This window comes from Rhincodon typus, chromosome 7 (assembly GCF_021869965.1).
Source record: "Rhincodon typus isolate 14 chromosome 7, sRhiTyp1.1, whole genome shotgun sequence".
NCBI lineage: Eukaryota > Metazoa > Chordata > Chondrichthyes > Orectolobiformes > Rhincodontidae > Rhincodon > Rhincodon typus.
In genome coordinates, this window is record NC_063338.1 from 14,828,919 (window position 1) to 14,850,960 (window position 22,042).

General features: G+C 39.6%; 1 protein-coding gene across 3 annotated transcripts in view; it reads right to left on the reverse strand.

Moving 5' to 3' along the window:
• adarb1b (adenosine deaminase RNA specific B1b) overlaps positions 1-22,042 on the reverse strand; it is a 614,030-nt gene that overhangs the window by 68,538 nt on the left and 523,450 nt on the right. For all 3 annotated transcript variants that reach the window (XM_048599470.1, XM_048599471.1, XM_048599472.1), the window contains one exon: positions 12,913-13,853. In XM_048599470.1, the coding sequence (XP_048455427.1) occupies positions 12,913-13,853 (941 nt within the window). The remainder of the gene's footprint in view (positions 1-12,912; positions 13,854-22,042) is intronic.

Genomic DNA, 22,042 nt, shown 5'->3' on the forward strand with positions numbered 1-22,042 from the left:
CTTCTCACTCCTGTTTATATCTTTGTATTCCTGATGCCTTCATCCAATCTCTGAGAACATGGATTTGCTGAGCACATCAACAGATCAACCCGTATGTGATCTTTGTTAGAACCCATTGAACTTCCAAACCTTTTTTTTTTGCTCAAACACATTTCTTAGTTTCCAACCAGACTCTTTAAATATGTCGTGTATTTTACTTGAGCCCAGACTGGCCCATATTGAATTCCATTTCCTGAAAAACAAAAGCCTAAGGTATTTCAAGAATTCTTTACCACAACACCAATACATACTTCTGAAGAGCAAAAGTTTCAATTATAAAGTCAAGGAATCAAGATCAACATATTAAGAATGATGCAGTATAAAATTAAATGAAAAGCAAAGTATTTACCAGAAAGTAACCAGCACAGTGCCACAGGGATCAGTACCCAGGTGCATAATTATTTACAATAAATATTATTAATTTGGATGAGGGAAGAGAATGTACTGTAGCCAAGTTTACATATGACAAAAACAGATGGGAAGGCAAGTTGTGAAGATGACTCAATGAGTTTGCAGAGGGTTATAAACAGATTACACGAGAGGGCAATAAGTTGGCAGCTGGAATATAATGTAGGAAAATGTGAAGTTATGCACTTTGGCAGGAAAAACAGGGGTGCTGAATATATTTGAAAGGAAAAAGAGCGCAGAAGGCTATAGCACAGAGGAGTTTGGGGGTGCAGTGCATTAATCACAAAAAGATTGCATATAAATTCATTGGAAATTTAGGGTAGGCAAATAACTTTTGGTCATAATTTCAAAATGAATGGGATAAAAATAGGGAACTTTGTTAACATTATGCAAGACAATCATTAGACCACACCTGGAATACTGAATACAGTTTTGGTCCCCTTATCTATGGAAAGAAATGCTGGCATTGGAGGCAGTCCAGAGAAGGTTCAATGGCCTGATTCCAGGTATGGAGGGATTTTCTTATGTGGACTGGTCGAATAAGTTTTGCTTGTTCTCATTACAGTTTAGAAAAATGAGAGCAGACGTTATTGAAACGTACAAGATTCTGAGGGGACTTGACAAAATAGATGCTGAGTATTGTTTTCCCTTGTGGGAAGAGTCTAAAACCAGAGGGCTTAATCACTGATTAAGGGGTCATCTGGTTAAGTTAGAGATGAGGAATTTCTTCTCTCAAAGGGTAATGAACCTGTAGAATTTCTTGCTGCAGTGGCTGGGACATTAAACATAGTCAATGCTGAGACAGACAGATTTTTAATCAGAAAGGGAGTTAAGAGTTATGAGGATAGGTAGTAAAGTGGAGTTGAGGTTATCACGTCAGCCATGATCTCACTGAATGGCGAGTAGACTCATTGAGTCAGAGTAATACAGCATAGAAACAGGCCCTTCAAGCCAAACTGGTCCACGTTGACAATGGTGCTCACTCAGCTAGTTCCAATTTCCTGCATTTGGTCCATATCCCTGTAGACCCTTCCCATCCATGTACCTGTCCAAATGTTTTTTAAATATTGCTTTGTACCTGCCTCAACCACATTCTCTGGCAGTCCATCCCATATACACACCACTCCCTGCGTGCAGAAGTTGCCCCTCAGGTCCTTCTTCAATCTTTCCCTTCTCACCTTAAACCTAAACCCTCTAGTTTTCAACTCCCCATCTCTGGGAAAAAGACTAAATGAATTCATCCTATTTATGCCCCTCATGATTTTATACACCTCAATAAGGTCACCCCTCATTCTCCTAAGTTCCAAGGAATAAAGTCCTATCCTGGCCAACCTCTCCCTATAACTCAGGCCTACTAGTCCTGGCAACATCCTTGTACATCTTCTTTACACACTTTCCAGTTTATAACAGGGTGACCAAAACTGTACACAATACTACTTATACAACTGTAACATAACATCCCAACTCCTATACTCAATGCCTCGACTGATAAAGACCAGCATGCTAAATGCCTTCTTCACCACTCTGTCTACCTGTGACGTCGTTTTCAACGAACTATGTACTTGTACTCCTAGATTCCACAACACTCCTCAGGGCCTTACCATTTATTGTATAAGTCTTACCTTGGTTTGACTTTCCGAAGTGCAACACTCACACTTATCTGAATTGAATTGCATTTGCCAAGCCTCAGTCCACTTCCCTGTCTGATCAAGGTCCCTCTGTAATTTTTGATAACCTTTCTTGCTATCAACAATTGCTCCTAACTTTGTATCATCTGTAAACTTACTGATCATGCCTTGTACATTCACATCCAAATCATTTATGGAGATAACAAATAACAAAAGGTCCCAGCGCCGACCCCTGTGGAAAACCACTAGTCACAGGCTTCCAATCCAAGAAATAACCTTCAACCATCACCCTCTGCTTCCTACCATCGAGCCAATTTTGAATCCAATTAGTTAGCTCTCCCTGGATCCCATGCGACCTAGCCTTCATGGCTAGCCTGGCATGCGGGACCTTGTCAAAGGCCTTACTAAAGTCCATACAGACAACATCCACTGCCTTGCCTCCATCTATCCTCTTCAAAAAACTCAAAAGATTTATCAGACATGACTTCCTGCGCACAAATCCATGCTGACTATCCCCAATCAGACCTTGACTATCCAAATGTTGGTTCATCCTGTCCCTCAGTATCTTCTCCAATAACTTGCCTACCACTGATGTCAGGCTCACTCACCTGTAGTTCCCTGGCTTATCTTTGCTACCTTTCTTAAACAATGGAACAACAAGAGCCACCCTCCAGTCTTCCGGAGCTTCACCAGTTGCTAAAGATGAAGCAAAAATCTCTGCAAGGGCCTCTGGAATTTCTTTCCTATCTTCCCACAACGTCCGAGGATGGGCTTGATCAGGCCCAGGGGATTTATCCACCTTAATGTGCTTTGAGGCTGCAAACATCTCCTCTCTGGTAATATGCATGCAGTCCAAAGCATCGCCACTTGTTTCCCACTAGGCTGAATGACCTACTTCAGCTCCAAAGACTTATGGTCAAAGGATTTGTTCATTTTTACAATATATTACCAAATGACTTGGAATAAAGGAATAGAGAGTTGTATATGCCAGTCTGAAAATACCACAAATTAGGAAAGACAGTCAGTAGCAGAGTTGGGAGGAGGGCATTGCAAGGGAAGTGTTCACTGTTGCAAGTCTGATTTTCTTCACTTCAGACCCAAGTAAAATAAATGAGAGTTATCTTCTGAGTGTGGTGAAAAGCTAGCAACCGGCACTGGTCCTAAGGGGTTCAGGAGTGCAGCACGTTTAATTAAAACAGTAATTGCTGGAAAAGCTCAGCAGGTCCGACAGTACCTGTGGAAAGAAATCAGAGTTAATGGCGCAGGTCCAGTGACCCTTCTTCAGAACAGATGGTAGCTAGAAGGTAGGGCTTTTTATGGGAAGGCTGGAGAGAGAGAGAGCAAGAGCGAGAGCGAGAGCGAGAGAGATAGATAGATGGATAGATGGACAGATGGATAAATGTGTCTGGCAGTTGCAGCCCACTGGGGGTGGCAGAAATGGCAGCGAGTGATCCTATGGGTGTGGCTGCTGGTGGGACAGTGCAGAATCCAAGGCCCCAAACATAGCTTCCAGGTGAAGCAGTGCTTTACCAACATTTCACTCAATCTAATTCATTGTATTTGATGTACACAATTTGGTTTCCTCTACACTGAGGAAACGAAACACAGAGTGGATGACTGTTTTGCAGAACACCTATGTTCTGTCCACAAAAATGACCCTGTGCTTTCAGTTGCCTGCCACTTTGACATACCATCATGTTCCCTGGCCAATATCTCTGCCTCAGGTTTGCTGCAGTGCTCCAGCAAAGCTCATTTCCATTTCCCACTTGGGAACGCTACAGCCTTCTTGAGTTAATAGAGAGTTCAACAATTTTAGGGTTTCAGCACCTTCTGCCATGTCCTTAAACTAACCCCCAAACACCCCCAGGCCTTATCGTCAAAAGGGCTGCTACTACTCAACGCATTGTCAGCTACTGAAAGTCCCCATTAGTAGCTATTCATTCTCCCAGGTTGACCTTTACCCACTCCTTTGTCTGTCCAATTGTTTTTCTCTCTCTTTGGGCTCTATCTCCACCTACTGTTTACTCCCTTCCCCACCTCTCCTCACACTATCTTCTGCATAAATACTTTTTCCTAGCTATCATCAATTCTGAGGAAGGTTCACTTGACTCGAAACGTTAACTCTGATTTCTTTCCACACATGCTGCCAGATCTGCTCAGTTTTTCCAGCAATTTCTGTTTTTGTTTCTGATTTGCAGCATCCACAGTTCTTTCCTTTTTTTCGTTTAGAGAATAATTAAAAGCTCCAAACAGTCCATGATCACCTTCTGACTCCAGCTGTACTTGAACAAAGACTTTTTGCTGTCATACCAATTCATATTATTCCTTTCAAAGATCTTTTGGCCAAACTTATCTTGAATTGATGCAAGTTGTGAAGAGGCATAAGCAGGTTGCAGACAGTTACAGATAGGTTGAGTGAGTGGGCAAACAGCTAACAGTTGTTTTTAAATTTGTTTGTGGGATGTGGCCGTAGATTCTTTGTTCTGGATTATGTCAAGCTTCAGTGCTCTTGGAGATGCATCCATTCAGGGAAAAGGGATGTTTCCAAGAAACTCTTGACTTGCGCCTTGTATATGGTGGACAGACAATGGAGTCAGGTGGTTAGTAATAACTCACAGCTACAGAATTCCTAGCCTCTAAACTGCTCCTGTAGCCACAGTATGCATATAGATGGCCCAGTCCAGTTTCTGCCCAATGGTATCCTCCAAGATATTGATAGCATAATGCTATTGAAAATCAAGGGGTGATGGCCAGATTCTCTCCTTCTAGGAGATGGTCACTGCCTGACACTTGTGTGATATCAATTTAACTGGGCACTTGTTATAAAGTCATACTGCACAGAAACAGACCCTTCAGTCCAACTCGTCCATGCCTACCAAGTTTCCCAAACTAAACTAGTCCTACTGGCCTGCATTTGGCCCATATCTCTCTAAACATTTCCTGTTCATGTATCTAACCAAATGTCTTTTAAATGTTGTAAGTGTACCTGCTTCTACCACTTCCTCCAACCCAAGCCCTGATGTTGCCCAGACCTTGCTGCACATTAACACATACTGCTTAAGTATCATAGGAATCACGAATACTGCTGAACATTGTGCAGTCATCAGCAACATCTCCTACTGACCTTATGATGGAGGGAAGGTCATTAATGAAACAGCTTTAGATGATTAGGCTCCCTAAGGAACTCCTGCAGTGATGTCCATGGCTGAGATAACTGACCTTGAACAACAATAAACATGTTCCTTTGTGCTTTTCAACCAGCACAGAGTTATCACTTGATTCTCAGTGACTTTAGTTTTACTTGGACTCCTTGATACCATACTAGGTCGAGTTCTGCCTTGACATCAAGGGCAGTTACTCTCACCTCACATGGAGTTCAACTCTCTTGTCCATATTTGGACCAAGGCTGTAATGAGGTCTGGGCCCAGTTGCCTTGGCAGAAACCAAACTTATTGTTCAGTGAGATGGGGTATAATGTGAGACAGTATGAAATATTCACTTTGTCAGGAAGAACAAAAAAAAACAAAAAACATCTACGTGGAAGATGATTGCAAATTTCCAAGGTGCAGGGGTATCTAGGTGTTCCAGTGCATAAGCCAGCAAAATGTTAGTATGCAGGTACAGCAAGCAATTAAGCAAGATAATGGAATGTTATCCTTTATTATGACGGAAAATGAACATTGAGGGTACGCCATACTTCAGTGTTTGGGCACTGGTGAGACCACAATTTGAATACCGTGCGCAGTTCAGTCTCCATATTCAGGGAAGGAATGTAAAGACACTGGAGGATGTTCAGAGGAGATTTAATAGATTGTTAGCTGGAATGTATGGGTTGGCTTACAAGGAAAAGGTGGGCAGGCTGTGTTCCTCAGAGTTTAGAAGAGTGAGGGTTGATTTAATTAACACATAGAAAATCATTAATAATCTTGACAAGGTTAGAGTGAAAATGAAAACCGAAGGAACTGTGAATGAGAAACAAATACAGAAATTGCTCGAAAAGTTTAGCAGGTCTGGCAGTATCTGTGGAGAGAAATCAGAGTTAACATTTCAGGTTGAGTGACCCTTCCTCAGAACTGATGGTAGCTAGGAAAATGTCGGATTTTATCCAGAAAATTGGATGGGGAAGGAGGAGGAGGTAAGGAGTAAACAATAGGTTGAGAATTGAGCCCGAAGAGAGAGAACAGTTGGACAAAGGAGAAGATAATGATCTGGCTGGGCAGGAGAATGGCTATACATGAAGACTGTTAGTGGCTAACAATCGGTTCTGTGTAATAGCAGACCATATGATAAAAAGGCTTGGTGGGTGGGGGCTGGAATAAGGACATGGGAGAGCCCTACATCTTTTGCGGTTGCAGAGGTGGGTACCATGGGGGCTGTTGGAGTGAAGGAAGAGTGGAACAGGGTGTCCTGGAGGGAATGATCCCTGCAAAAGGCTGATGAGGGAGGGAAAGGGAATATGTATCTGGTGGCGGCATCTTGCTGGAAATGGTGGAAATGGCGGCTAATGATCCTCTGGATGTAGATGCTGGTAGGATGGCAGGGAGGACAAGGGGGACCCTATTGTTGTTGTGGGAGAGAAGACAGGGGTTGAGGGGCCGAGGGGCCAAAGTGCAAGAGATGGCTTTGACCCAGCTGAGGTGCTGGAGGATCCTCAGTTGAGGAAGATGGGCATTTCAGAGTCTCCCTTGTCGAAGCTGACATCATTGGAATACATGCGACGGAGAGAGAGGAGCTGGGAAAATGGTATAGAGTCTTTACAGGAAACAGGGTGTGAGGATGTATAGTCAAGGTAACTGTGGCAGTGAGTTTGTAGTAGAGTGGAGTGAAAGTGATGTTTCCTTTTGTGGTTAAGTCCAGAATTAAGGGGCACTGTTTTAAAATTAAGACAAGTAGATTTTTTTTTCTCAGAGCATTGTGCGATGCTGAAACTCTCTACCCTAGAAGACGAGAAGGTAGGTCATTGATCATTTTTTAGGTGGAAGTAAAAACGTTTTTGTTAGGCATGGAATCCAACCTCATGAGCAGTAGATGGGCATGCGCAATTTGAAATGCGAACTGATCTTACTGAATGGCAGAGCAGGCTTGAGAGACCAAGTGGCCAATTTGCATTGATAACTTCTATGTTCAAGTTTAATTTTAAACCAAACCACATTACCTCAAAAGTAATTTTTCATCATTTAAGTTGCCTTCTGATGTCACCATTAAGTCATGCAGTTTTAATTTTATCGTACACCTACGTTTCGGCCTACAGCACACGTAACTTTATAGTTCTTAAGTAATGATGGAAAGCTTTTAATCCAAATCTGGACTCTAGCATTCCTGTCTACTAACAGCTCCAATGAACTGTACCCAAATCTTCTTCATTCGCACAAACTTAACTTGGTTACATTCGAACATGAGCATTTAATTATGTACAAGAACTACACTATCGAGTGAAATTGGGAAGACTACAACTGGCCTCAGTCATGATGGACAGTCTTATAGAAGTAGTCTATGAGCACTCATGTATGACTGAGTAGCCAACTGAGACAGAGAGAAGGAAAGTTGCCTGCATTCGTGCATCCTAGCTCCAGAGGACAAGGAGTGGAATGAGAGAAAAGCTACAGGAGCACAATAATTAAAAAAAGCAAGCTTCTTTAATCCAGCCAACAAAACAACATCCAATCAAAGGAAAATGGACAAGGCTGAGAGGGAGCGGTAGCTGAGGTTGCAGCTGCAATGCGAGGGTGTTACAATGGCTGAGGTGTCCTCTAACAATACCAAGTGGCATTTGCAGGTTATAGCAATTGGGGTGGTGACCATGTTGAATGGGTGTGACCCTCCATGAGTTGTAGTGTGCTCAGAAAAGGTTAAATACCTCCTGACATTGGAGATAAAATGACTCAAGGTGGGGAAACGTACATAATTGGCTATTTAAGTGTCTTAATTAGGCTCCCAGCAGCCAGTTTTCCTGCTGCTGGCAAAACAGCATGGCCCATGTCACTTTACTGATCTTCCTGCCACCCACTGCCAAGGAGCTAATAAAACTATAGTCCTGAATTTTCGAAATTGTTTGGCAGTTTTGGATGATAATCTATCCTTGTTGAGTGATGGTATGAAGTACAACATTCTGTGATGTATTCAAATCCTACATTAGGATTTAAAAAAGACACATCTATGCAGGAAGATAGAATGCAGATTGCAGCTTTATTGTTTGGATAATTAGCTGGGTGATCCGATCATCTCTTAGCAAAATGCTGAAATGACTGATTTAACAGATGACATGATCAAATTACCAATCACTTGGTGGGTCTGTTTACAATGAGAAAGAGTTACAGCAAAATGTTAAGATTCGCATCCAGAAATAGAGTGAAGGGTTTTGACAGCATGCCATGGAAATGACACATACCATTAACTGACAGATTGCTACTGTCCACCACAGCAATGCTGTGCCAGAATGGCATGAAATGTTCAAACTCAGCAATGCCATAATCATCAATCATTCTTTATTGAGCTTTAGAACTTTGGATTCTTCTTGATACTTTCAAGTATCGGCTACCAGAGGAAAATGGTTAGGAAAGCTAAATCCAAAAAAAAAACATAATTTTGGTGTGTAATATTGAATCAGTGTTAATATACATTGGGCTTATAGATTCAGGTCAATCATGTTTAACAGTGACCCTTTCATACAGACAATAGAAAGGTATGACAGCTGTTATATTGTATGCACATCCATGAGATACTGTCTCAATCTTTCCCCTCATTATCATTATTACTAACGTACAGAACATAAATGTGAGATAGAGTAAATGTGGTTTATCAACTCTGATATTTGGTCTTCTGGCAATTCACTAGCTTGGTGGCTTGAAGCAGGTTTTGATCTCAGAGTGCATTAAATTTTTGGTATTGTTCATCATCTCACTTACACTTCTCCTTCACATGCACACACCGTGCATCATCTACTCAATTGATAGCAAACATAGATGGGATAATATAATGAAAAGATTTGAAGATTTTGTGCTCTGAATATTATGACAATGTTCTGATTCAGTGTGTTGAAACACCACATTTCATGGCGGAAATGGACACAGGTTTTGACCAAATTCATGAATTTCTGAAGTCAGATCTTCATTTCCCAATGGAGGCGCAAATCAGTTTATGAAATGCTGAATTTAGTTTACTTTCTGCACACGATTTGTGTGTCTTGGTGTAGCGTTTTGAAGCTGTAATGAAATAAGGACCTGTTTGGAGGGTTTGAGTGTACCGGGGAATAGTTGGGAGTCTGGAACATTCTAAAAAGTGCAAGCTGTTCCTACAATTTCAAATGTCATGATTAGATGCTATATTGTAATGTGTTTTAAATGAATCGTTTATCATAAAAGTCTGTCCTAAAAAATTAAGTTAACAACTACATTGACCAAAATTGTGACATTTCCAAAATGTCACAATATATTCAAAAATGTAGAAAAATGTGTTGACAAACGCCCCTAGCCATGTTTTGCACTGGAATCTTAATGTACAGACAGGTTTGGTTGCAGAAATAAAGCCTCTTACTTTTGTAAAGTACAAATTAATCTGAATGCTTGCTCCTCTCCACTGACAGACAGGTAAATCTGCTTTGAAAAGGACAGCATGCCATTTGCTCTTTCAATTTTGGGCTCTGGCATTCATAATAATGTTGCAATAGTGATGGCTTTTGTGAATTTGGCTCAATTCCATAAGCTCTGATCTGCTGACACAGCTGTGCAGGTGAATGATTGACAGTTTCATGAGGCTGCAATAACATACTTAGCATTTAATGTTCAGAGTAAATCGTTGTTTGTTTTCACAATTTAATGGCCACTTAAAAGTCTTACATTTTTATTTCAATGAAGACGTCATTTTACAATGCCAGTAGTAACAAGCACTGGAATGAGAATTTTATTACAGAATTACAAATTTAACTTAATTATTTTTTCCTGCACTGAAATGATTCCTAATGTTATGGTCTGGCTGCTGAGCACTATGAATAATAAATACTGAATGACTAGCTATGTAGATTTACGGAGAAAGGAAAGCCATGGGTGATCTGAGGGGCTTCGATAATCTGAGGGAGCATGGGGTGGTATGGTGGAACTGAAGAAGCTTGAAGTAGCATGGGGAATGGTAAGTGGTATGGAAAATGGGTGTAGGGCGAGGTTCAGGGGGCCTTTAAATATTGAGAGCTGGGATGCTGTGTTGACGAACTGAAGTGGGCCTTCTAACCAAGCACCTCTGCTCGTACACTTGACCTGCATTCCTTCACAGCTTTTCAAACTGTACTGCAAACTCAAATGCTGCACAAGAAAACAAAAATACTGTGCAAAGTCAGGCAAGGATTGGGTGTGCAGTTCTGAAGCCACAAACGTGCACTGAAAAATCTGAGCACCCTCATCTCAGTAGCTGTTGGAGAGGCAAAGGGGAGAAAAAATAATCAGCATACATCTTGAAGACAGTCCAAATGCAGAAGCATCTTGTCAGTCTTCCTGGAAGACAGGCAGCTCAGGAAGACAGCAAAAATTCAACATATAAGTGAAAATGCCAGACAACTGGCCACTCAGATTATGAGGATAAAAGACAATCTTGACATTTTGATTGCAGACCCTTTTGTCTTAGCCCAAATATTGGCAGACCACTGTGCATCCCTTCTGAGAGAGAAGATGTACTGAACTGAGACAAATCAACATTATACACATTTTCAAAATAAGATAAAGCTAACATAAAGGAGGGAATGCATTGAAATTTCTAATTAAAAATAAAATGATGAGGTACCTAATGAGCGCGTAATTAGATGCATCAACTCAAGTTTCAGAATAGAAGATTGTGCTTGACAAGTTATGAGGTGCTGAGATAAGCTGATGAACGAAATGCAGTGAAATGTGGGCTACCAAAAAAGCCTTTGATTCAGGAGACTAGGAGATAAGGTGACAGGTCATGAAATAGAAAGGAGATCACGTCAGAAGTATGCAATTGGAGTTCAATATGCCACAGGGCTTAATTCCAGGATGGCTTCTGTTCTTCAATGGTTTTGTTACACAGCTCAAGTGCGTGGTGTCTAATTTTCATATTACAAAATATTAACAGCTGAACAGATCCCCAATCCATCCATGTGTTAAATTCAACTCCATTAGTCAATGTACACTGCCTTCCAAAAAAAAGTCTCATTTCCTATCCTAAAGGAAGACACTCCAAAATCTCTAAGACAGGTGAAATGGAATTTATTTTACAGCCTCCAAACAGTATTATATTTCAATAGCGGAAGTGCTTATCAAAATGCTGGTTTTCAATATAAATAAAATTAAAGAAGTAACAGTAACTATAATTCTCTCAATATTGAAATTTTAAATAATTACACTCATAAGGATTGCTTAAATATGCCATAAATGTTGAATTTTACAATGTGATTATGCTTTAAGGTGTACTTTTATATCAAAGTAAAATGGAGTATAACAAAACAGAGCAAACTTAAACAAAAACCCACTGAAAAACAGAGTGAAAGGTTTAGCACCTCCATTTAGAATAGAGACCCAACTTCTGGTAAGACACACGCAAAAAAAGAACTGGAACTCTCCTCGAGACAGCTCTTTCCTGTTTTGAAAGAAATGCTGGAGACCAGAAGTGAAATTCGCAATCAGGAAAACAATACTACTAGAGTTGATTAAAGAATATAAACGGGTTAGATACAGGCACTCAGGATCATCAGGTGAACCTTAACAGATCCGGAAAATGCAAGCAGTGCAGAATGACTGATGACAGTCAAAGGAAATTTTGAATAGTGTGGTGGGGAATGTTGAACCTCTACTGGACAGCAAGGAGAGAGTTATCTTTTCACACTACACATCTATCAGAAGCGTGATATCGGGTGAAAGCATTTTGTAAGGCAATTTCAGTTGCGATAATACAAAATCGATTTTGGTTTGATGCATCAATTTCCTTTTAACTCTTGCTTGATTTATGATGATTTAGTCTGGTGCAATAACAAAGTCTTAAAATGTGAAATTTTGCCTTTTGGTGATTTCTAGTGTATGTTTGACAGCTTCATTTCTTTTTGAAGGTCAATTTCAATGGAGATCGTAGTGAATAGTTTAAACACAACTGCAACTTGTTTCACCTTGTTATTTTCTCCTACCCCAGTCCATGCGTAAATTACTACTGCCACGACATCACGGCTGGTATAATTATACCTTGCTGGCTTGTAGGACTTGTTCAGTCCACAAGACTAGCAAGCTAAATTAATAGATTTATCCAAGTCATTACAACTGACAGTAACTGCAAATTTGAACAAATTGTGTCAACAAGGAGATTCCCTTGAAAACCAGAGCCAAATGTTACTGTGCCGTTATTTCAGAACCTTATGGCACCATCTTGTTTTGTAGCCTACTCTCAATTGCATATTTATTTGAAGCATCACAAATACCTTACCTGGAAAAGGAAGTGCTAAAAACGGTGCAACCTTTAAAAGAAAAGATAGTTACAAAACATTTGTTCATACATTAACCCAAACCACAAGCATAATTTAAAATGCAGGACACTGTAGAAAGGGGGGTCCCGGTCACCAGGTCATTATCAATGACAGCAGAAATAGTAGAGAGTTTTCATGCACAACTCACTAGTTAATTTGGTAACAATTTGCTATATCAAGAAATGCAAATATCTCCCAACACCATGATTTCATATAAATTTAAGGCATACTGTAGATGTACGAAAAATAATCTATATTAAAATGTACTTATTAACTAAGTTCTCAAATTCCTACCACTATTTTAGGCCAATTTTAAACAGCAACCCGTCACATTATTTTTAATCGGACCAGTGCCAACAGTAAAAACAATTTCCTTACCTGAGGCAGGTGAAGCTGAAGACCTTCACTGGGAATAGGTTGCCGCGATGGTGTTGAATCCAGTTGCATGTTAAACAGAATCTGAAGAGCTCCTTGAGCAGCACGAGCCTTTGCCAACTTCTTGTTCCTCCCTGACCCTTCAAAGGTTCGACCATCTACAGTCACTGCCATGATGAAATTCTTTGCATGGCTTTCTCCACTCTCCGAAATAAACTCATATTTGAGTCCTGGGCGCAGTTCATTCAGGATCATTACTGGGTTCTTACCACTGGTCATGGCAAAAGGAGATGGAGCCATCAGTGTTGACTGACCTACACTACTTCCTCCAACACCACACGAGATGCCAAAAGAGTTATAATCACCTGAACTGAAAGAACCATCTCCATTGGAGCCCAAGATATAAGGATCATCTCCTTGCACTGGGGTTTCAAATCCATTAAAGAGAGTATCTGGAAAATCAGAATGATCTGACGTAAAATCTGTATTAACATTCAGCATTCGACCCATAGCCAAATGGGCCTCAGAGGCATTTGGAAACTGAACAAAGGATCTCAGGGCTTTTTCTGCTACATGCAACTTGGCTTTTTTCTTGGTGGGCCCAGATCCTTCAAAGTTTTGTCCATTGACCTCCACGGCCATGATAAAAACAGGAGCATGGACAGGGCCAGATTGAGATAACAGTTTGTACTGCAGGCCGGGTTTAATCTCATTTAATTGCATTAATGCGTTCTTTGGTAGAATAGGGCCTGGCGTTTTCTTCCTCTTCTTGGCACGAAACTTAGGATGTGAGTGACCATTATTTCCCTCTTCCAGTGGCCGTTTTCTGTTTATGGAGGAATTGCTGCCATTTGAAAGCTGTGCCTCGCCAGGTGCTTGAGTGCTTTCCTTAAGAGAGATGTTCTCCAGATTACGGTTCTCTTTTACGTCAGTGCTGCATGAACCTGTGGTGCCCAGAAAGAGCAACTTACATGCCTTCGTTGTAGGATCTTGTAAATGCAAAATTTAGAGATTCTTCATCTATCTTTGCAACAGAACGAGTGATGTGTTTGAGATACATCTTGGGATGGGGTGTTTGGATGTAAGCAAATAGCAGAATGCAACAAAATAGGTTTACGGAAAAAAAATTAAGAAATACGAACACAAAGAAAGAGAATCCAAATAACTAATAACCTAAAGCAGCCCTAAACGTTACTGAATTCCCAAGGATAAGAACAGAAGATATCTCTGTGCATGTAACTTAAGAAAGAATATTTATACTCAACATTATCATGCAACAGGGTTCTACACTTCAATAGTGTCTAGTCCATAAATACGTAGAACATTAAAATTCCACATCTCAAGTGGCAACGAACGCATCATTACTACTGATTTTTCAAACATGTTTGTAGAACTGTGTAACTGTCAATGTCAAATACATTTAACTACAAGTTATGACTACGACTGACAGAATTCTTGCCATTCAACCTTTAAAGGAGCAATTTTTTTCTTTAGAAATGTTATTGAATGTTTTGCAGTATAGAGAACCAAGGGGTCTCCAGTTTCTTTGCCAAGTCACTCTACGAATCATTGCTCGAATACAAACAGAAATAACTTTTGCTTTCATCACTGCCTTATAGAAAATACATGTCCATGCAGTGATTGGCCAACTTATGTTCTACTACATCAATGATCAGTACCACCAGGCTTGCTAAAAAGATATACTTTCAAAGATACATCATTCTATAGATACTGTATGTGCTTTTTGTAGATACCTTCAGTAAATTTTATCTCTTTCAGCCTTACCCTGCACACATGCTGAAATTTAGTTGCTAGAGGTAATTCTTTAATTTTCTGTATAGAATAATTTAACTTAGAATGAGTGCAGAATAGATTTAATTGAAATGATACTAGGTCAAGGAACTCATACATTTAACAAAAAGTTATATGTAGAAATCAAAGTTATCAAAGGGGGTTAACAGGAGATTTAATAATGATGGACTTAATGAGGATACCCTGTTTCCAGTGTTAGAAAGGCCACTAATCAGAGAACACAGATTTGAAGTGATTAGCAAAAGACAAAAATGTGAGCAAAGTTTTTGTTTCAAGAATTAATGATAATCTGGAAAACAGTCTAATTAGTGGTGGAAGCACATTCAGTAATAATTTGCAAAATGAAATCTGATAAACACTTGAAAAGGGAAAATAAATAGTCTATGGGGAAAGTGGAGAACCAAATGGATAAATCAAGCAAAGCAGCATAATGGTCAAAATAGGCTAATTCTATACTGTATTGCTCAAGGCAGAATTTACTTTAATGTTCTTTCTGTTCATACAAAACCTGTACTGCGGCATTAAATTTCAATAAGAGTGTTAAATTATACAATTTTAGATGTCAGGGCTCTTTGGTTACTCTAAACCCACTGTATGCCCTTCACACTCACAGCAAAATATGAATAAGATTTTAAGACACTGCAGCATGTCTAAAAACAGGAGATCATACCACATGGAATATTTTCGGAATAATCCTAGTTCTACACCAATGAGGTAGGTCTCACAGTTACAGGAATTGTGCTGACAGTGCAAGCATTAGAGAATAAAGTCATCCAAAATGTCAGGTAGAATTCATTCTTCCTAGCTCATTCACACACAGTGTGTGAGGTGTTGGGGAATATGTGGAGGTGGGGATTTTAAACACACTATTTTCTCATTCACATCACCTCATTCCATTCACAAAGCTGATAGAATAGCAATCAAATTTTCATTTATAACATCCTTCAGCAAAAGGTCCATAGGTTACTCATTTGGAGCTCAGAAAAATATCTGCAATGCCAGAGCGAGAATTCCTAACATCAGACAGACACGTGGACAAGAAAGGATAAAACAGTTGGAAAAGCATTGCCGGAAGTAAAAAGAAAAACAGGTTATTTTCATTTATAAAGAAAAACTTGTTACCAAACATAGACATCACCTTGACCCCATTTTGACACGTCTGGGGATACCTGATTGCTGATGACAAAGACCTGATGTGGATTTCGACAGCCCCACACACCATTACAAAGACATTGACCATAATATTGACAATTTCAAGAACAATTATTTTCAGCTCAGGCAGGAATTGTGTACTATAACTGGAAGCTAGAATTTATGTATTAGTTTAGATTTTATCTAACCGATTAGCATTAGAATTTTGGCACCGTGCAGAAGGATATGTGATGTAGCTGTACATACGAAACATCTGCAGACACAGATAGATTTGGAGTAACAACTGTAACAACTCTAGAGTAACTGTAACAACTTATAGAGTGACAACTCTATAGTTGCCTTTTAGTTGAAGGAAATGCATTCAACTGCAAGTCAAGTTTAAAGAAATTAGCGAGTATATCAATTATTTCCAATTTAAAACAGTCAAAGGATCTTTGAGTAAGATTATGTGGAAGAACTACTGCCATAACTTAGATTCTACAGAAACAGGAAGGAAGTTTAAGCGTCAATTCATTCATTAGTAAGATGGAGCAGTGGAATCATTTAGAGGTAGGCATCGAGTGAACAAGGTTAGTTATGAACAAACCTTTGCTCAATAATTCTCGAAAAAGAAAGCAGAAAGGATGAAGTGTGACAGCACTCAGGATATTTTAGCTACAATCAACATAATTATTTTGAATGATAATAAATTAGTTTTGATATTGGAAAATAATGAAAGAAATAGCTTTACAATATTATTCAAGACATTAAATTATTACATGTGTCTTTGTTCACCTTTAGCGAGAAAACACAAAAACAGGCATAAATTGTGCTACAAGGTTTTACAAATTGTGCACAGTGTAAATTCCAGAATTGGTAACAAACATTTTTTGGGATATCTAAACAATGGTAAGGCTGGATAAACAAGCCTTCATCATAATGTAGCCCTTGTTACTACTTAGCTTTCAAATGTGGCATCATTAGGACTTGTTGCGTGATCACCATTTTACTCTTTCTTCCCCTTTCTTTAGTTGATCTTGTTAAGGCTAGTATTTAAATCAATACAAAGGTGCGTCAATGCAAAATTACATCAGACTGCAACATAATTATTCTGTTGCAGTTCCTTCGATCTTGCAAATTATTTTGGCACAGGAGTTAAATTGACTTGTAATATATTGTTTTGCTAGTAGTAGAGAATTGACAGCATATTTCTGCTACTGTTGTATTCCAGTGTGGTGCAAACGGTGTGCTCCCTTCTTTTAAAAAGAAATAATTAGCTTGAAATTTATGACCTTGAGTTATAAAGACTAAAGGAAAACACCACATTGCAAGCTTTTGAGTCATGGATCCATGCTTATTGACAGCCAGGAATGAGTGGTGAAATGAAGAATAATTGCATATCCAGCAGAATGTTCACCAAATTAATATCTTGTTCGTGTGTGTTTTCCAAGGAAAGGTACCCAGATCTAGAACAACACAACCGTCAAATGTTTTTGATCAAACAAATTCTCTTCCAAAAGGACCAATTCCAATTTTAAAATATACGAGAACGACCAAACAGGTGTGTTCTAATGTTGGTTTAAAGTGTGCAGCAAGTGAGGTATTGCACCAATCTTCCAAAAGCACTGGGTTTCATCCAACAAATTCTAATAACAAGGCAAGTCATACTGGAAACATCAGTCAACAGCACTACAATCACCTGCTGTGAGGCTTTCAGCAGTACACGATACTCCACTTGGCAGGTTGCCCAGATTGCTTGATCATTGGTGAGGACGGAGAATTAGATTTTCAATCAAAACAAAGGTTTGCATTTTTAGGATCAGGGCTTGTCTACTTAAACCGTTAGATTAACACAAGCAAAGACTACTGCAGGGAGGACTGGAGAATTGGGGCTTCATGTTTATGCAGCTGTGGTTAACATCAGATCAAGCACCTTACATAGCATTTGCTATTGCAGTGATAAGCAAAGTTAGCACCTGATAAAGAAGGAATTTAAGGAATGAACAAATAATAAAGGGATAATAGATTATTTTCAACACCAAATGCTGTGGTTTACCTTGACTAAATGATGTAATTGTAGGATGTGAGGCAGGATAAAATTGGAATTTAAAACAGTGGGCTAAAATTAACAAATCACATTAGCTTTTCTGATGAAGGGTCGAGGCCCGAAACGTCAGCCTCTCTGCTCCTATGATGCTGCTTGGCCTGCTGTGTTCATCCAGCCCTGCACCTTGTTGTCTCAAATCACATTAGTTATCTGTTTCATAATCAGCAACCAATCATCAAGAAAAAGTACAAAAAACATCCAGAGTTTTCTTGATCATCTATAATTTACACCAACTAAAGATGCATAAACATATATTCCAAAGAATTAAATTAGTCTAGCCTCATGGACATTTAACAGTTTAAAAAGAAAACTCAAGAACTGACATTGGCTTGAAGAACCAATCACTGGTGGGGATTTTAAAACAGAGATTTTAAGATCAGACCAGATCACCATAAGAATAAGAAAAATTTGTCTATTTTGTTTCATGAATTGTACTGAAGATAGCAAGGATTTGAACATGGTATTTGTACAATAAGTCTTCATTTAAAGTTGAGACTGTGTTTCTGTAAATTGCATCTTTGAGGGAATCACAGACAACCATGTGAAAACCGAGTTTTGTTTTCTCCAAGCAAGAAATACCCAGAAGAACCTTTGTACAGTTGGAAATGCTGTACAGTATTCATGCAGTACTGGGTATTTCTAGCTGAAATAATCTGTAAACTAAAATAAAGCACTAAATATAAAAAAACCTGAACAGTTATGTGCTTTAGGACCTTTTGCAGCAAAGGAAAACTTTAAAGCACTACCAAGTTAGAATTTATAGACAAATGCCTACACGTATAAATAACTTTTAAAATATATATAAAAATATAAAAGAAACACAACCATGTAGGTACTGTAAACACATCAAAATTACACTCACCTGATGAAGGTTTAATTGACAGGTGTACCCTAGAACTCTGTGGGAAGTTAGGGAAGTGATTGTTGGGCCCCTTGTTGAGATATTCGTATCAGCGATAGCCACAGATGAGGTGCTGCAAAACTGGAGGGTGGCTAACGTGGTGCCACTATTTAAGAAAGGCAGTAAGGAAAAGCCAGGGGACTACAGACCAGTGAGCCTGACATCAACAGTGGGCGAGTTGTTTGAGAAAATCCTGAGGGACAGGATTTGCATGTATTTGGAAAGTCAAGGACTGATTTGGGATAGTCAACATGGCTTTGTGCATTGGAAATTGTGTCTCACTTACTTGACTGAATATTTTGAAGAAGTAACGAAGAGATTTGATGAGGGCAGAGCAGTGGACGTGATCGATATTCAATAAGGCATTCGACAAGGATCCTCGTGGTAAACTGGTTAGCAAAATTAGATCACATGGAATACAGGAGAAGTAGCCATTTGGACACAGAACTGGTTTGAAGGTAGAAGACAGAGGGTGGCGGTGGAGGGTTGCTTTTCAGACTGGAGGCCTGTGACAATGGTGTGCCACAAGGATTGGTGCTGGGTCCACTGCTTTTCATCATTTAGATAAATGATTTGGATGTGAACATAGGAGGCAATGGTTAGTAATTTTGCAGATGACACCAAAACTGGAAGTGTAGTGGACAGCAAAGAAGATTACCTCACAGTACAACAGGATCTTGATCAAATGAGCCAATGGGCTGAGGAGTGGCAGATGGGGTTTAATTTAGATAAATGTGAGGTGCTGCATTTTGGAAAGGCAAATCAGGCCAGGACTGATACACTTAATAGTAATGCCATGGGGAATGTTGCTGAGCAAAGAGGCCTTGGAGTGCAGGTTCATAGTTCCTTGAAAGTAGAGTCGCAGGTAGACAAGATAGTGAAGAAGGCGTTTGGTATGCTTGCCTTTATTGGTCAGTGCATTGTGTATGGAAGTTAAGAGATCATGTTGCGGCTGTACAGGACATTGGTTAGGCCACTTTTAGAATATTTTTAGACCAATCCTGGTCTCTCTGCTAAGGAAGGATGTTTCAAACTTGAAAGGGTTCAGAAAAGATTTACAAGGATGTTACTATGGTTTGGAGTGTTTCAGCTATAGGGAGAGGCTGAACAGGCTGGGGCTATTTTCCCCGCTGGTGGCTGAGGGGTGACCTTATAGAGGTTTATAAAATCATGAGGGGCGTACAAAGGGTGAACAGCCGAGGTCTATTCCCCAGGGTGGGGTACTCCAAAATTAGAGGGCATAGGTTAAAGGTGAGAGGGCAAAGTTTTAAAAGGGACCTGATGGTCAATGTTTTCATGCACCGGGAGGTGCGTGTATGGAATGAGCTGCCAGAGGAAGTGGTGGAGGCTGGTACAATTACAACATTTAAAAGGCATCTAGATGGGTAATGAACAAGAAGGGTTTAGAGGGATATGGGCCAAATGCTGGCAAGTGGGACTAGATTTATTTAGGATATCTAATCGGCATGGACAGGTTGGACCGAAGGGTCTGTTTCCGTGCTGTATATCCATAATAGCGTAATTATTTAATTACTAAGTCTTCAGATGACACGAAAATTAGTTGATCAACTCATAAATTGGGAAGAACTTAATCCCGATAAGTGAGAGGTGATGCATTTTGGGAGGTCTAATAAGGTCATACAAAATGAATGGTAGGTCCTCAGGGAGTACTGGGAAACAAAGGGACCTTGGAGTACCATTCCATAGATCCCTGAAGGTGTCACCACAGGTAGATAGGCTGCTGAAGAAGACATATTGAATGCTTGCTTTCATTAGCTGGGCTGTAGAATATACGAGCAAGGAAGTCTTGCTACAACTTTCTACAACATTGGTTAGGCCACAGATGGAATACTATATGCAGCTCTGGTCACTATGCTATCGGAAGGATGTGATTGTACTGGAGAGGGTGCAGAAGAGATTCACCAGGATATTGCCTGGGATGAAAACTCTCAGTTATGAGGAAAGAATAGACAGACTGGGTTTGTTTTTCTTGGAGCAGGGGAGGCAAAAGCGGGGATCTTATCGAGGAATACGAAATTATGAGAGGCACAGAGAAGACCATGAGAATCTCTTCCTCATGACAGATGTGTTTAATACTAGTTTAAGGTCAAGAGCAAGTGGTTCAGATGAGATCTGCAAAGTATTTTTTTTTTTTACCCAGATGGTGGTAGATGCCTGAGAGGGCGATGGAGGCAGTTACTCTTGCAACATTGAAAAAAACTCGATGAGTACTTAAAATGCCAGGGCACAGCAGGCTATGGACCAAGTGCAGGTAAACGGGATTAGCATAGTTCGGTGTTTGCTGCTCAGCACAGACATGGCGGGCTGAAGGGCCTGTTTCTATGCTGTATGACTCTATGATATAGGATATAAAAATAACTGGATTTAGCACATTTTCTGCTGCCATCCAGCATATGAACTATGGTCAGTTCCTGATGACAATTTTTTTTGCAATATAAATATAATGTCTCTGAAGTCTTAAAGTAATTTGCCTAATTTCCAATAGAAGGGCAGGACCCAAGCAAGCTTAGCTGCTATCTGACTTATATTAAAAATGGATAACACACAAAGTAAAGAAAAAATACGTATTTCCAAACGGGGCTCGTGTACAATGAAGATATATTTGCAAATAGTACAAAAGAAACATGCACAACCAGGTAGCAGTGCAACTGTGTCAAGGTCTATATGGACGATTAAGAGAAAAATAAATATCATTTAATTGAAAATAAAAAGAATCTAAGATATCCAGATGTCAAGAAATGATCTGTTCACATACACTCATCAACTGGTACAGCAACACAGAATAACAAAAATATAGCAGGGACAGCAGGTTGGGGTTGCAACTTATTTTCCAAATTTCTGAAAATACTTTCAGTTAAAGGCTGTAAACATGTTAGACATGATTAGCAGTTAGTCTCTGATGTAATATATAAAGTGGTGATGGCACAATTTTTATTTCCTTTATTGGAGTCCATCTTCCACACAAACTTTTGATTTTTGTATGGCGATGCTATCACTTTAGGAGGTTATTTTGTCTTGAAGAGGATGTACGGCAGAGCTGCCCAGCTGTCTCTAAGTAAGTAAACAATTTGTTAGTGCTTGGGTTTGTTTTTAAAATTTGGAACAATGGAAGCAGCCTAGGAGTGGCCAGCTCTCACAGACCTGGCTTTCTAGTTCTTTTT